General features: G+C 50.5%; 6 protein-coding genes across 6 annotated transcripts; 3 read left to right on the top strand and 3 right to left on the bottom strand.

The window, feature by feature from the left end:
• The first annotated feature begins 708 nt into the window (after positions 1-708).
• AUEXF2481DRAFT_412971 (uncharacterized protein) lies at positions 709-3,126 on the top strand. Its single transcript, XM_013485788.1, has 3 exons — positions 709-1,456; positions 1,509-1,970; positions 2,034-3,126. The coding sequence occupies exons 1-3, from the start codon at positions 803-805 to the stop codon at positions 2,982-2,984; spliced, it is 2,067 nt and encodes a 688-aa protein (XP_013341242.1). The 5' UTR covers positions 709-802; the 3' UTR covers positions 2,985-3,126.
• On the bottom strand, positions 3,022-5,041 carry AUEXF2481DRAFT_42748 (uncharacterized protein). Its single transcript, XM_013485706.1, has one exon. The coding sequence runs from the start codon at positions 4,591-4,593 to the stop codon at positions 3,268-3,270; it is 1,326 nt and encodes a 441-aa protein (XP_013341160.1). The 5' UTR covers positions 4,594-5,041; the 3' UTR covers positions 3,022-3,267.
• Positions 5,042-6,116: 1,075 nt separating this feature from the next.
• Positions 6,117-7,628, bottom strand: AUEXF2481DRAFT_42747 (uncharacterized protein). Its single transcript, XM_013485705.1, has 3 exons — positions 7,443-7,628; positions 7,120-7,384; positions 6,117-7,065 (listed from the first exon to the last, which is right to left on the bottom strand). Exons 1-3 carry the CDS (start codon positions 7,521-7,523, stop codon positions 6,302-6,304), a joined length of 1,110 nt encoding a protein of 369 aa, XP_013341159.1. The 5' UTR covers positions 7,524-7,628; the 3' UTR covers positions 6,117-6,301.
• A 17-nt stretch (positions 7,629-7,645) lies between these two features.
• Positions 7,646-8,598, top strand: AUEXF2481DRAFT_412752 (uncharacterized protein). Its single transcript, XM_013485787.1, has one exon. The coding sequence runs from the start codon at positions 7,943-7,945 to the stop codon at positions 8,471-8,473; it is 531 nt and encodes a 176-aa protein (XP_013341241.1). The 5' UTR covers positions 7,646-7,942; the 3' UTR covers positions 8,474-8,598.
• Positions 8,599-8,724: 126 nt separating this feature from the next.
• AUEXF2481DRAFT_31899 (uncharacterized protein) lies at positions 8,725-9,412 on the bottom strand (the record flags this gene model as incomplete). The annotated part of the gene is made up of 3 exons (XM_013485671.1): positions 8,725-9,074; positions 9,125-9,346; positions 9,406-9,412. The coding sequence occupies 3 exons, from the start codon at positions 9,410-9,412 to the stop codon at positions 8,725-8,727; spliced, it is 579 nt and encodes a 192-aa protein (XP_013341125.1).
• Positions 9,413-9,856: 444 nt separating this feature from the next.
• AUEXF2481DRAFT_7392 (uncharacterized protein) lies at positions 9,857-11,935 on the top strand (the record flags this gene model as incomplete). The annotated part of the gene is made up of 4 exons (XM_013485634.1): positions 9,857-9,892; positions 9,943-10,161; positions 10,215-11,818; positions 11,875-11,935. The coding sequence occupies 4 exons, from the start codon at positions 9,857-9,859 to the stop codon at positions 11,933-11,935; spliced, it is 1,920 nt and encodes a 639-aa protein (XP_013341088.1).
• Between the last annotated feature and the right edge of the window lie 559 nt (positions 11,936-12,494).

The raw sequence follows: 12,494 nt of genomic DNA, 5'->3' as shown, positions 1-12,494 counted from the left end.
TACCTGGCTTGAGAGTCTCGCACAAAACAAATGTGTGGAACATAGGCCTGATCGTCTGTTGTATGATGCGCCTGGAAGAAAATCTTCTGTGAGTTTTTGTCTCCAGCCTGAGCTTGTTACTGGTGGGCATATGTTGACCGGATCTTGTTTAACAGCGAGACTGCATGGCGAACTATAGCCCGAGCACGGTGGCCGCTTCCAAGAGGCCGCCAGCTCCGCTTCGCAGTCAATGGCCAGAAGGAACTCCAATTTCCACGAGCGTTCCAGCATCAAGCTGCCAATTACAGCCTAGAGTTGAGACGGCTAGTACGAAGATGTATGAGGTACGATCCAGCTCAGAGACCGACACCTTCGCAGATGTTGCGGGCTGTACAGAGAGATATGGTCGGTCGCGTCGGCGGATTTGATACCTATGGGAGAAATACCAGGATTCCTTGGAACAAGCGTGAGAGGCTTCGAGGAAGACTCAAGGATGAATTCGCAGTTGGTACGGAGATGGAAATTCGCCTGAGGAATTGATCGGCTCCAGTCTCTACCATTATAATATGTATAACTACATCAACGCCATACAAGATGTGCTTGAATATTGTTTTGCGATTAGCGAAACGTCCAGATCCCGGTGATTGAAAGTGCATGTCAGATTTTGCTGACCATCGAAGTAATATATTTCGTGGTCACCACGTCATTGACAACAGCCGTTGCTTCCGATGCGGCTCTGCGCAGTTTGGCTTCACGATCGCGCATCAGCCGATATATCAACAATGCGACCAGCTGTGCTTTATCGAACAATCGCATTGAAGGCATGGGAGTGTCAGTCGAGAAACGCAATGCCACGTTTGGATGGAAAGTATATGCTGCACTCTTAATTTTGACGTCCGTTGGCCACGCTTGCCTCGTACCTCACATTCGACCACTTCGCGATGCGCTCACACAACCACTATGGATATTGAGGAACGACATCTCAACAAGTGTCACGGATTTCGTGGTAGTTTTAGTGGTCGGACTTTACTTCCACGGTGCAGATGATCTGAAGCTTCCAGCATGGATTTTGAAGACACGACTCGTGGAGCTTCAAGTCTTCGCCTGCCTTGTACTGTTGATGATTTTTGCCAGACTCATTGTCTGGAGAGGAGAAGTGCAGTCCGAGCAATGGAAGGCCGAGGCAAAAGATGAGTCCTCGACTGAGCAATTCTTACCGCCCTTGTTGATACCTGGACGTACAACCCACTCACGAATGTTCCCGCAGAAGCATTCTTTCGCATACTCGTACTTTTCTGTTGGAGTACCCGTCAATTTCAAAGGATGTGCTGGATCGATGCTCTCTACCAATCTGGAGTTACTGCCACCAGGTCAAAGGCGAAAGGGATGGTTCAACGTCAATGCTGCAGACTATCTGTATCGAGGTGGATCAGAACGCGGATTGGAGGAACGTCTGAGGTGCTACCTTCGTGGAGAGGTATGTCGAAGATCCCAGCAACATCAATGACCAATCGACTGACGTCTCGTAGGGTGTGCCGGATGAAGCCTGGTCTTTCGCCTACCTAGTGACAGCACCAAAGTTTTTGGGCTACTCCTTTAATCCAGTATCATTCTGGTACATCTATGACAGCTCAAGGCGACTGACTATGATGGTACTGGAAGTCAACAACACTTTCGGAGAACGTCGTCTTTACCTTCTGAAAGCCGAGGAGAAGGCCACTAATGACTCTGTTCCTGATGGCTTCGAGGCACCTGCCAAAGCTACCAAGTTTACCAATGCCTGGGTCAAGGACTTCCATGTCTCGCCATTCAACTCGCGCAAGGGCACATATTCTCTTACTGCGGCAGATCCTGTGGCAGCTCTAAAGTCTGGCTCGAAGGTTCTGGATAATGTTGTCGTGCTCAACTCCTCGAAAGCCCATGCTAAATTGGTCGCACGTGTATACTCAGAAGACTATATGGATCCAATGGCCATGACTACTGGTCAAATTGTAAGATTACTATCATCTTGGTTCTGGGTCGGCTTCTTGACTTTCCCACGAATCGTTACACAGGCATATAAGCTGTACTTCAAGCGTAAACTTCACGTCTGGTTCAGACCCGAAGTCCTGGCATCGAGTATGGGTCGCACACATACTTCTTCCGAGGCGGTTGTGGAGGGTTTTTTCCGCGCTTATCTTGGCTACTTGGTTGACAATGCATCTGAATCACTACGACTTACATACACACCCGCAGGTGGCTTGGGCGCCTCCATCACCTTGACATCCAAGAATGCAGAGGATAACAAGGAAGCCAAAGAATTGGCACTCAAAGTCATATCCCCAGCTTTCTACACGAGGTTTGCGCATTACTCCCATACCACCGAGGCTTTCGACCGCGAGTCCCTGCACACCGACCCCAAGAACCGCACATTGATCATCGAAAACGCCAAGAACCTATCCATCCTCCTTGCCACTGCTTCACCACAAGCAGTCAAGAGCGAACTCGGAAAAGTGCAACAATGGCGCTGGTCACTTCTCCAACACCTGCGCTCCCCACCCCCTGCAGCAGCATACCCCGATACCAATACCGAAATCCCAGACAGAGCAAGTGTTCAAGATATCCGTAAAATGCCGTTATCACCACTCGACAAGTTCGCAGTATCTTTACCCACCAACAAGGGCAAAGAATACACAGAAGTCATCATGGCACAATTAGCCAAAAACGTATCTCCAGCACACAAGCTTGGATCGGAAAATCTCGGTACTTTCTATAGAGATACTGTTACAAGAATTCTCTTTGCGGATACTTATTTACTTGGCTTTGAGGGGTTGATTAGAGTCTTGGATTTCATGGTTAGGGCGGGTTTGGTGGTTGTGTGGTTCAAATTTTTTGCTGGTGGAGAGGTTGGCAAGACGCGGTTGTTGTTTGAAGATGGAAAGGCGTGGAAGGTGCTCGGGTGGAAGATCGGGTATTGGGTCATGGCTAATGGGTTGCATTTGTGGGCTGCTGTCAAAGGCGCTTGAGCTAGAAAATGCAGATTGACATAGAATATAGAGCTGAGGATTTTGGAGATATATCTCAGTATTTCTTAACTCGATATGTTCGTTGGTTCTGTTCGTCCCATGTATCCCAAGTATATCATCACCTATATTGCCTTTTGTCTTATACCTGTAAATCCCAAACAAAAATTGTAGCAAGGGTATCATGCCTGTAAAGAAGTGAAGAAGAAAATGAAAAAAAAGTCCCCCCCAAAAACGCCCATAAAATCGTGAAAGTCGTCCTCGTTACAAGAAGCCCACTTCTTCATCAACATGTTATCCCCAATCCCACAATGTCCACCTTCTTCAGTTTCGCCAAAGCAGCATCAACTTTCCCACACCAGGCTTCTGCATCAAAGCGATCCTCCTTCTTCTTCCTCAACGCACAAGCCACAAGGCTCAAGATCTTTCCCTCTCCTCCTCTCTCAGTCCAGAGTTTCTGCAGTGCTTCGATTCTGTTTTCGAATTCTGGCTCTTGCATGGCCCAACTCATTGAATCTCCCATCTTCACGGCTTCGCGGAGTCTAAAGCCATTATCGAGCATAGATGTGAAAGGGTTGCCACCGCAGAGGAAGGAGAGCAGAGTAACTCCTAGAGCGTAGACGTCCGAAGAGAATGATGGGGCGGATGTTGAGGGGTCGCGGGATAATTGCTCAGGGGACATGAATGACCATGTTCCACCTCCTGAATGTGAAGATGGCTCTGAAGAAGCTACAAACGCTGTGCTGAAATCCGCGAATCTGACCAATGGTAATCCTGATGCTGAAGTGTCGAGGAGGATATTCGCGGGCTTGATATCGGCGTGGATTGTGTTTGTCCTGTTATGAAGGAAAGCAAGGGCACGTGTGAGTTGTGGCAGGATATGGAGAAACAGATCCAGAACCTTTGAAAGTGGGAGCGAGGATGAAGTTTCTGTTAAGGATTCTAGCGTTCCGGCGTCGCAGCAGTGGAAGAGGAGGGAAGGCGTTTGAGTGGAAGTACATAGGCCGTGAAAAGGAACCATGTAATCCGAGCTCGAGTCATGGTTTTGTATATGTGTGAGTATACGTGCTTCGGCTTGGAAGACTGCGGTGGCGTCTCCTCGTGTGGCTGTCTTGATTGCATAGTGTTGAGGTAACGAAAAGGAAGACTTGTGAGGTGTCGATGGCGGGGTAATAGGGCGTCCAACATGTCTTTGAGACACCGGTACTGAGATACGATAGACCTTGCTCCAGACGCCTTCACCTAGTAATTGTGCTTGAGACCAGTCAGGAGTGAAGTTGAGCTCCGGGACATGAGACGCGTCCAGTGACCGACGAGAAGGAAACTGCTCGTCGACGAGTTTCGCTTGTGCAGGTGTAGAAGGAGGGGTAAGCATTTCTGTGTCTTCAGGTCCATTCTTTGATTGTTCGATTTTGTAGCTGCCAGCATTTGCAGGCGTCCTAATCTGAAGTCCTTGCATTTCGCGTAATAATTCGTTAGGCGTTGTCCTCGCTCTCTTATAGATTGGTCTGGATGTATATTGCTCCTTCTGGCCGCAATGCGTGGAATGTGAAGCAAATTTTGTATGGGAAACAAATGGACCTCTTGCACTTGCAAAGATTTTTGTCGTCATTTTGCTGTACCCCTCCTCGCATATATATCAAAGGGGATAAGAATGAGCAAATAGCAGCAATGAGTAACCTATGACGGCATGGGAAGGTCCGGAAGTCGAAGGGTGTGTGGGCTGGCTGACTCGGGCGAAGGGTCCTCCGGGGATATCTTTTCGAAAAGGCGCGTCACAGAGCGTAGTGCTGAAACATAAAATCCTTCGAGTCGATCTCGACGCGGTATCGACCAAGACAAGCGTTACCCAAGGCTTGAAGTGTAAAAAAGGAGTGTGACTGGTAGAACACGAGAAGGAGGAAAAAAAGAAAGGAAATTTTCTGCTGGATAAGAAAACAGGGTAGAAATGAGAGACAAACACACACTACCGTAGCATTGGCATTCGAATGGTAACACTGAATAATGAGATCCACGGCTCCGCTAAAGGTTTTATCGGGAGTGGGGAGGTCTTCATCGCCTGCCAGCAAACGCGCCGATAAGGGAGGGTCGTTTCTCATCGCGGCATACCGGTTCTGGACCAGCCACATTTGGCAACACCAAAAACCTTAGTCAGCTTGGCATCCTACTGGTTATCGATTAACATGTCAAAGGTGTGTAAGATCCTTTGGCTGTCGCAGCTTCCCGGACCAGTCGTGTCATGTCAGTCAAAGGAGAAATGGAGAGATGAGAGTAGGAAAAGTCAACATGCTGTGTCGCGAGCCAGCCAAGGGCGACAGAACGTGGGGAGAGCAGGAGCTTCATTGGTCGTTGCAAACGCGACACAGATGTCCGCATCCTCGACGGTTTTGGCTGAAATGGCCCGGAAATTGGGAAACTGATGCCCGCACAGATGCCAGATGCGGTTTGGATTGACAGCTGAGTTCCATTGGTTTGACAGATGATCTTCTCTCCACGTCCTGCCTCGTGACACGCTCTCATGTGGACGATTGACGTCCGCGATTTGATGCTGCTTTTGCCAAACCTACCAGCCATTTCTCCATTGCTCAAATGCTCCCATGCTGTTACCATGCAGTGCCACGCTTATCTGACTTTTGCTAGACCCGACATCGCGGAGGCAGGACCGATGTCATGAAGAAAACAAAGGCCCGCAGGACACAACCCAACAGCATCATCGCGCAAGACAGCTATCTTGTATCCTGTAAGCGAGCAAGGGATAAAAGAGGCTCACGAAATGGGCGCCCGGTGGAGATTAGGATAGGAGAAAGCGCGACCCCGATGTTCGGGACCCGCTTTATCTTGCTTTGGCGCTCGCCATCAATTGCCGGTCCGGCATGGCAGAATCAACAAACCTCTGTTATATCCAGCTGGGCGTGCTATCAGCCAGCCTTGAGGATTTGGATACGATCCACGGGCAAATGTGTTTGCGCATTGACACTATTGCGAGTCCGACACGACATGGTTGGGTAAACGCAGTCAAAGCTCGCCGGGTTCTGCTGACACGGAGCTGAAGACGGGACCACTCTGAACCAGGAAAGCTCGCAATCGTGAGTAGCACAAAATCAGATCGAACAAAGCACGTAGATTACGCAGTGTGAATGCAGTGTACAAGATTGGAAAATCGATTTCATTTGGAATCTGCATCAGTTACCCAGAGGTCGGCTACGCTATGCTGCTGATTACGCCCATAACTCCCTTGTCCTTTATGATACACAGATGCTTTCCCGCCCCTCTCCCCACACTTTTATACGTTTAATGGTCGTGATTTCGTGGTTGATGATCTATGCGAAGAACTTGCTGTAAGCAGCCTTCTCCTTCTTTGCTCTGTCGGCAGCGGCCTTCTTGACGGCGGCAAGCTCGTTCTTGACTGCTGCATCTTCGGGCACGAACTTGAGGGCCTCCTCCAAGTCGGCGACAGCTCCCTCCTCGTTCTTCAGGCCCTTTCTAGCGACAGCGCGGCGGTAAAGAGCCTTGCCCTTCTCTGGTGCCTTGATCTGAGGCACTCCGATGGCGTATGTGGCAGACTTTTCAGCATCGGCGTAGTCGTTGAGCTTGAGTTGAAGAAGAGCGCTGTTGGAGTGAAGAGCGATTCTGAGCGATGCGAGGGCGGGACCGAGCTCTGGTGGGTCGTTCTCGAGGGCATCGGGGTATTCGTGGAGGTATCTCAGACCCTTCTGGTACTTAGCCAGACCGAGTGCGACATCCCCCTTCTTGAATGCGTCGGTACCTCTGGTCTTGAGGTCGTTGACGATCTTGACAATCTCGAGTCCAGGAATGTCCTCGCCATGATCCTCGGGGAAGTCTTCGTACGGGTCGCCAGTGCTGTCCGGGACCTTCTCTGCAGCCTTCTCATATGCCTCACCAGTGAGTTCGCCACAGTCGACAATTGTGCATTCCTTGTTGGGCTTGTCGTTGGAGCCGGTGGGTGTGTTCTCGATGGTGCGGATGATGCTCTTGCCTCCAAGGACTTCACCGAAGACAACGTGCTTTCCGTCAAGATGAGGAGTAGGAACGGTGGTAACGAAGAATTGGGAGCCGTTGGTGCCTAAATCAATCGTCAGCAAATGACTCCACGCATTTCAACAGCAGTAGAACATACCGGGACCAGCATTGGCCATGCTGAGCAAGAAAGGCTTGGTGTGCTTGAGCTCAAAGTTCTCATCCTCGAACTTTTCTCCGTAGATGCTCTCACCGCCAGTACCGTTGCCAGCAGTGAAGTCACCACCCTGGATCATGAAAGACTTGATCACACGGTGGAAAGACGAGCCCTTGTAGTGAAGAGGCTTGCCGCTCTTGCCCTCGCCCTTCTCTCCAGTACACAATGAGCGGAAATTGTCGGCAGTCTTGGGAACGACATCGTCGTACTGCGTTGGGCATCAGTATCTAGTAACGCTGGTGTGGGCAGGCCGAAAGGGTGTTTACCAATTCGAAAGTGACTCTGCCAGCACTGGACTTGCCAATGTTGATGTCAAAGAAGACACGGCTGCGCTTGGTCTCTGCCATATTGTGGGATGTATAGAGTGGAATCGAGAATATGCGACTACGTTCGAGTTCAAGCGGGAGCAAGGTGATTTTGCGACGCAGAAGACAACAAGCGGAATGATGGTCCGCGGTGAAAGTGTTGATAGCTTCACCTTCTAGGACCTTCTATGCGCTAAGCACTTCCCCACATCGACACCGCGGACCCATGAAGCCTCCGGTGAAGCCTCCGAGGTCTGAACATGCCAAGCTATCATGTTGAATTGGAGGTATAGGTAAGGATGACTGCCTGTTTCTCTTCCTGACACAGACACTTCTTCTTGCTACTAGACCAGACTTAGTGACCTTTCTTCAATAACGCCCCCCTTGATCTATTAGATCTAGTCTCGTTCAGCACCCCTCGGTATTACTATCCTAAGCCATATACACTCAAAACGAAAACAATGGTCATCACTCCTGAGCAGAAGCGTGTAGACCTGCGACTACGCAATCAGTCCGATGCCGAAGCCCTGTTCCCGACAATGTCGCACCCAGACTCGATGCAATACTGGTCTCGTGGACCCTTTTCGAACATCGAGGAACTGCGCAAGGATTTCGCTCCTGACGACACGACAGGTTGGAAGATCTGGGCGATTGTCAAGGTTGGCGAAAACGAAGCCATCGGGTTCGTGGCTGCGTGTTCGAAGCGCAAAGGCGTGAGCGAAATCGGGTACATCGTTGCCCGTGAAGTGGCAGGATATGGCTACGGACGGGAAGCTGTAAGCCTGCTGATTGAGAGATTGTTCGCTGAGGGACAACGGCGTATCTTTGCTGATGTTGATCCTGATAATGCAAAATCTATTGCGCTGCTCAAAGCACTTGGCTTCAAGCTAGAGGGCCGTCTACGTGCCGAGTGGGAAACGCATATCGGAATTCGAGACTCTCTCGTATACGGACTACTGGCAGAAGGATGGCAATTTGCAACTCCTAAGTAGGGGTCAGATCAAAAGAATTTGAAAAGGTATGTGAGACGTGCGTGGGTCATTCTCTGTGTATCAGGTCTGAAAAATGGTCTAGGCTGTGTACTAAGTGGTATCATTGTGTTGGAGGAGAAACACCCGCCGGTTAGCAAAACCCATCAAGGGTACAAACAAAGCATGGAGGAACAGGAGCCATGTTGTACTACTCCAGCAGTGAGGCTGGAAGCTCGAATGTTGTTTGTAGCTTTCCCTTGTGTGTCAGCGGGTCACCAGGGAGGTCGAAACTTGTAGGATTGTCCATCTTTGGCGGATCCGTGTCTATCTGGATCGTGACCTGCAGCAGAAAGCACATCAGCATCGAGTACGTTGGTAGCAAACGAGGTATTTACCGCGCCGTCTTCGCACGTATAGTCTACACCTACCGGTCCATCGTTGACTAGAGCTACATCCATCATGGCTTGGAAGACGCCATCTTTCACTCTGTCTGCTTGATATAGAGCTTGTACTTTCTTGAAGAACTGGTCGTAAAGCTCCTTTGCTTTTTCTCCGTTGGCAGACTTGTGGAAATCTGGCTTGTTGCCTTTCTTGACTGACGCAAGAAGTGTGAATTGTGATACTGCGAATGTGTTAGATACAATGTAGCATTGAGAAGCTGATAAGCCATACCACAAAGAACTTCACCCTCAATATCCTTGACTCCGCATTTCCATTTACCGCCATCTTCATTGTCCCACAGTTTTGCTTTTAGAATCTTGTTGGCCATGGACTCGACCTCTTTCTGGGTGTCATCCTTGCCAATGGCAGCTAGCACGAGCAAGCCTTTGCCGATGGTAGAGATGAGCTGACCATCTACCGTAACAGAGGCAGACTTTACCCGTTGAATAACAGCTGATGGGAATCAATACGATGATGTAAGAAAATAAGAGAGGTGGAGCCGTGATTCGTACTTCTCATGGTGTTGATCTGATGATATAGAGGAAACGAGGGGCTAGGAGATGGCAGAGATGCAGCACGAATTTATCTACCTTGAGCTTCTCTTTGGATGATATTACGGCGATAGCAGATAGGCAAGATAGGTGGCAGAGAGGTGACAGTGTTTCGATAAAGTCAAACGGTACAAACGCACGTAAAGTCGACCTTGCTGGTGGCTTGGCAGTGGGTGGGAAACGACAACGAGCGGCAACAAACGTGGAGAGGATGCGACAGTCGCACAAAGTAGCATCCGCACCTCGACTCGTCTCCGTTTGTGCCAACCCGACCATCGCCCCGAGTTGATGGAGAGTTGCCGCATCGTCTCCCTGGCCCTATTACTCCCTCCCGCAGCGACGCCGCATTGCCTCGCCAGATCCTCCAAACCTCACACGGCGGAACCCACGCACGAGGGCCACACACGCAACAATGGCGCAACGAAAGCTACAGCAAGAGATTGACAAGGTGCGTTGGCGTCCATGCGCGCGCAAGAGACAGGTGTTGACAAGCGGCAGACATTCAAACGAGTGGCCGAAGGTGTGCAAGCTTTCGAGGGCATCTACGACAAGCTACAACAATCGACGAATCCCTCGCAGAAGGAGAAGCTCGAGGACAACCTGAAAAAGGAGATCAAGAAGCTGCAAAGGTCGCGAGATCAGATCAAAGCATGGGCTGCCCAGAACGACATCAAGGACAAGAAGCCATTGCTAGATCAGCGCAAGCTGATCGAGACGGTATTGAGAGCCATCCTGCGTCTTGCACGTCCGCCGCTAACGCTTAGCCCAAGCAAATGGAAAAGTTCAAGGCGGTCGAAAAGGAAATGAAGACGAAAGCCTTCTCAAAGGAAGGACTATCAGCTGCCGCGAAGCTCGATCCGAAAGAGAAGGAGAAGGTCGAGATATGCGACTTCTTGGGGAGCATGGTCGAAGAGCTGGAACGACAGATTGAGGTCACAGAAGCCGAGGCCGAAACGTTACAAGCGAACATGAAGAAGGGCAAGAAGGACACAGCGAAGGCCGACAGGATAGCAGAGCTGGAACGAATGGCCGAACGACATAAATGGCACCAAGGGAAGCTCGAACTGCTACTACGATCTCTGGAGAATGGTGGAGTGGACACCGACCAAGTCAAGGATATTGAAGAGGGCATCAAGTACTACGTGGAAAACAACCAGGAAGTCGATTTCATGGAAGACGACGCAATCTACGACGATCTGAACCTCGACATCGACGAGCAAATCTTCGGCCTGCAGAACGAAGACGATCGCGTGTCATCACAAGACAACCAATCACAACACGGCGACAGTCCGGAACAACCAGAGCCCCCATTGAAGGTCGCACAGCCCACGCCCGCGAAGCTCACCAAGCAGTCCTCGGTCGACATTCCCAGCGCTCAGCCGAGGAGGCCGTCAGTACAGCTCAAGTCGCCGTTGCCTGCATTGGCCACATTGCATGCTTCGATACCGAGCAGCGTAAATGGCAGCGCGCCGCCGGGCATGAAGCCCGCGCCCTTGCCGAATATACCCACCGGCCAGACTCTCAAGTACGCTTCGGCTGCCGCTGCCGCTGCTGCAAGCGATAAGAGCGGTGTTGGTATTGCTCCTCTGCCGCCGCCGCCTGGTGCCACGGCTGCCTCTGCCCGGCCTAGCTCAACTGCTTCTCCCGCCCCCACGCCGTCACAACCCGCTACATACCAGCCCTCGCCAGCGCTACCGCCACTACCTCAACCCGCGAAACCACAGGAACCCCCGGCCAAGTCTCCTTCGCCCGCCCAAGAGCCTTCACCGCCCGCTCCGGAGCCCAAGGCCAAGAAGAGCGCGAAGCAAGCACAACAACCGCCGTCACAGGACTCCGGTGTGCCTCTCACAAATGGCGACTCTTCCAAGCAGCAGCCACAAGCACAGCAAGTAGAAGAAGAGGAGGAACAAGAAGACGAGTCCATCTACCATCTGCCGTCTAGCCTGACTGATTTGCTCGACTCCTTTACCGCCACAAAGCAGCGCGCTCTGTCAGCGAATCCCCAAATGCCCGAGGAACACCTGCTCTCTTTGTCACGGAGCAGCATGCCTCTACCCATGGACGCCGAAAAGCCCTACCACTACAAGCCCGCATCTCCCTACGCCTACACACCCACCCACTACCCCCAAGAGCCCCTCACCGTCTTCGACGACCCGCGACTTTACAGCAGAATTGAAACGGATACATTGTTCTACGCTTTTTACTACCGCCAAGGCACTTATCAGCAGTTCCTCGCGGCAAAGGCATTGAAGAGTCAGAGTTGGCGCTTCCACAAGCAATACCAGACTTGGTTCCAACGACACGAAGAGCCCAAGAATATCACAGAGGAGTACGAACAGGGAACATATCGCTTCTTTGACTATGAAAGCACATGGTATGTGGAAGAGTTAATTCGATTGTTTCGGTCCTCTTGCTAATCTTCTTTCACAGGATGAACCGTAGAAAGGGAGACTTCAAGTTTGCCTACAAGTTCCTCGAAGACGAACTCTGAACTCCGATATTCGGATGTTTGATTGTGCTTTCTCTTGGTATGTTTTCTTCCCGGCTTTCTTTCGTTATTGCTCCTCTGGGGTGTGCCTGTTCTAGAATTTTCTTCTTTTTCTTTCCATAGAACCATTGTACGGGGTCTTTCCAACCGGTTTTTCTCTCTTCTCGAATTTTCGAGGGGTTTGGAGAAAGAGAAAGGTGGGGATGGAAGGTAAAAAAGGGACTCTCTTATCTTCTTTCTCTACAAGACAGAAAAGAAACAGAGTGTTTTTTGGTTCTTGCTTCGTCTTCGATTTTGTATTGCCCTTGCTACTGTGAATCCGCTCGTGTGGAGATGTGTTGTGAGTAAAGTTCTTGTCTTGGGATGTGAGTTGTAAATCCTCTTAATTGTTCTCGTCGTAAGCTTCAACAGTCCGTTGACCTTATTTAGAGGCTGGGATTGCTGCATGAAGCTAACGATAAGAAGAATTACCGCCGCGACTGTCAATTGGAGGCATAAACTCAATGGAGGAGGGTGCATGGAAGTTTTACAGATTACTTTAACCAAGGCTATCGTGTTACTC

The sequence above is a fragment of the Aureobasidium subglaciale genome (genome assembly GCF_000721755.1).
Source record: "Aureobasidium subglaciale EXF-2481 unplaced genomic scaffold scaffold_20, whole genome shotgun sequence".
Taxonomy (NCBI): domain Eukaryota; kingdom Fungi; phylum Ascomycota; class Dothideomycetes; order Dothideales; family Saccotheciaceae; genus Aureobasidium; species Aureobasidium subglaciale.
The sequence above is the reverse complement of the archived record's forward strand: the minus strand, read 5'-3'. Positions and strand labels throughout refer to the sequence as shown.

What these genes read in the sequence shown, in the direction of transcription:
- AUEXF2481DRAFT_42748 (XM_013485706.1), bottom strand. Translation starts at nt 4,593, where the DNA reads ATGACGACAAAAATCTTTGCAAGTGCAAGAGGTCCATTTGTTTCCCAT.
- AUEXF2481DRAFT_42747 (XM_013485705.1), bottom strand. Translation starts at nt 7,523, where the DNA reads ATGGCAGAGACCAAGCGCAGCCGTGTCTTCTTTGACATCAACATTGGC. An exon ending in GCAGAGTCACTTTCGAATTG is followed by an intron (nt 7,385 to 7,442) that starts GTAAACACCCTT and finishes TGCCCAACGCAG; the next exon opens with TACGACGATGTCGTTCCCAA. An exon ending in CATGGCCAATGCTGGTCCCG is followed by an intron (nt 7,066 to 7,119) that starts GTATGTTCTACT and finishes CGATTGATTTAG; the next exon opens with GCACCAACGGCTCCCAATTC.
- AUEXF2481DRAFT_412752 (XM_013485787.1), top strand. Translation starts at nt 7,943, where the DNA reads ATGGTCATCACTCCTGAGCAGAAGCGTGTAGACCTGCGACTACGCAAT.
- AUEXF2481DRAFT_412971 (XM_013485788.1), top strand. Translation starts at nt 803, where the DNA reads ATGGGAGTGTCAGTCGAGAAACGCAATGCCACGTTTGGATGGAAAGTA. An exon ending in GGTGCTACCTTCGTGGAGAG is followed by an intron (nt 1,457 to 1,508) that starts GTATGTCGAAGA and finishes GACGTCTCGTAG; the next exon opens with GGTGTGCCGGATGAAGCCTG. An exon ending in CCATGACTACTGGTCAAATT is followed by an intron (nt 1,971 to 2,033) that starts GTAAGATTACTA and finishes ATCGTTACACAG; the next exon opens with GCATATAAGCTGTACTTCAA.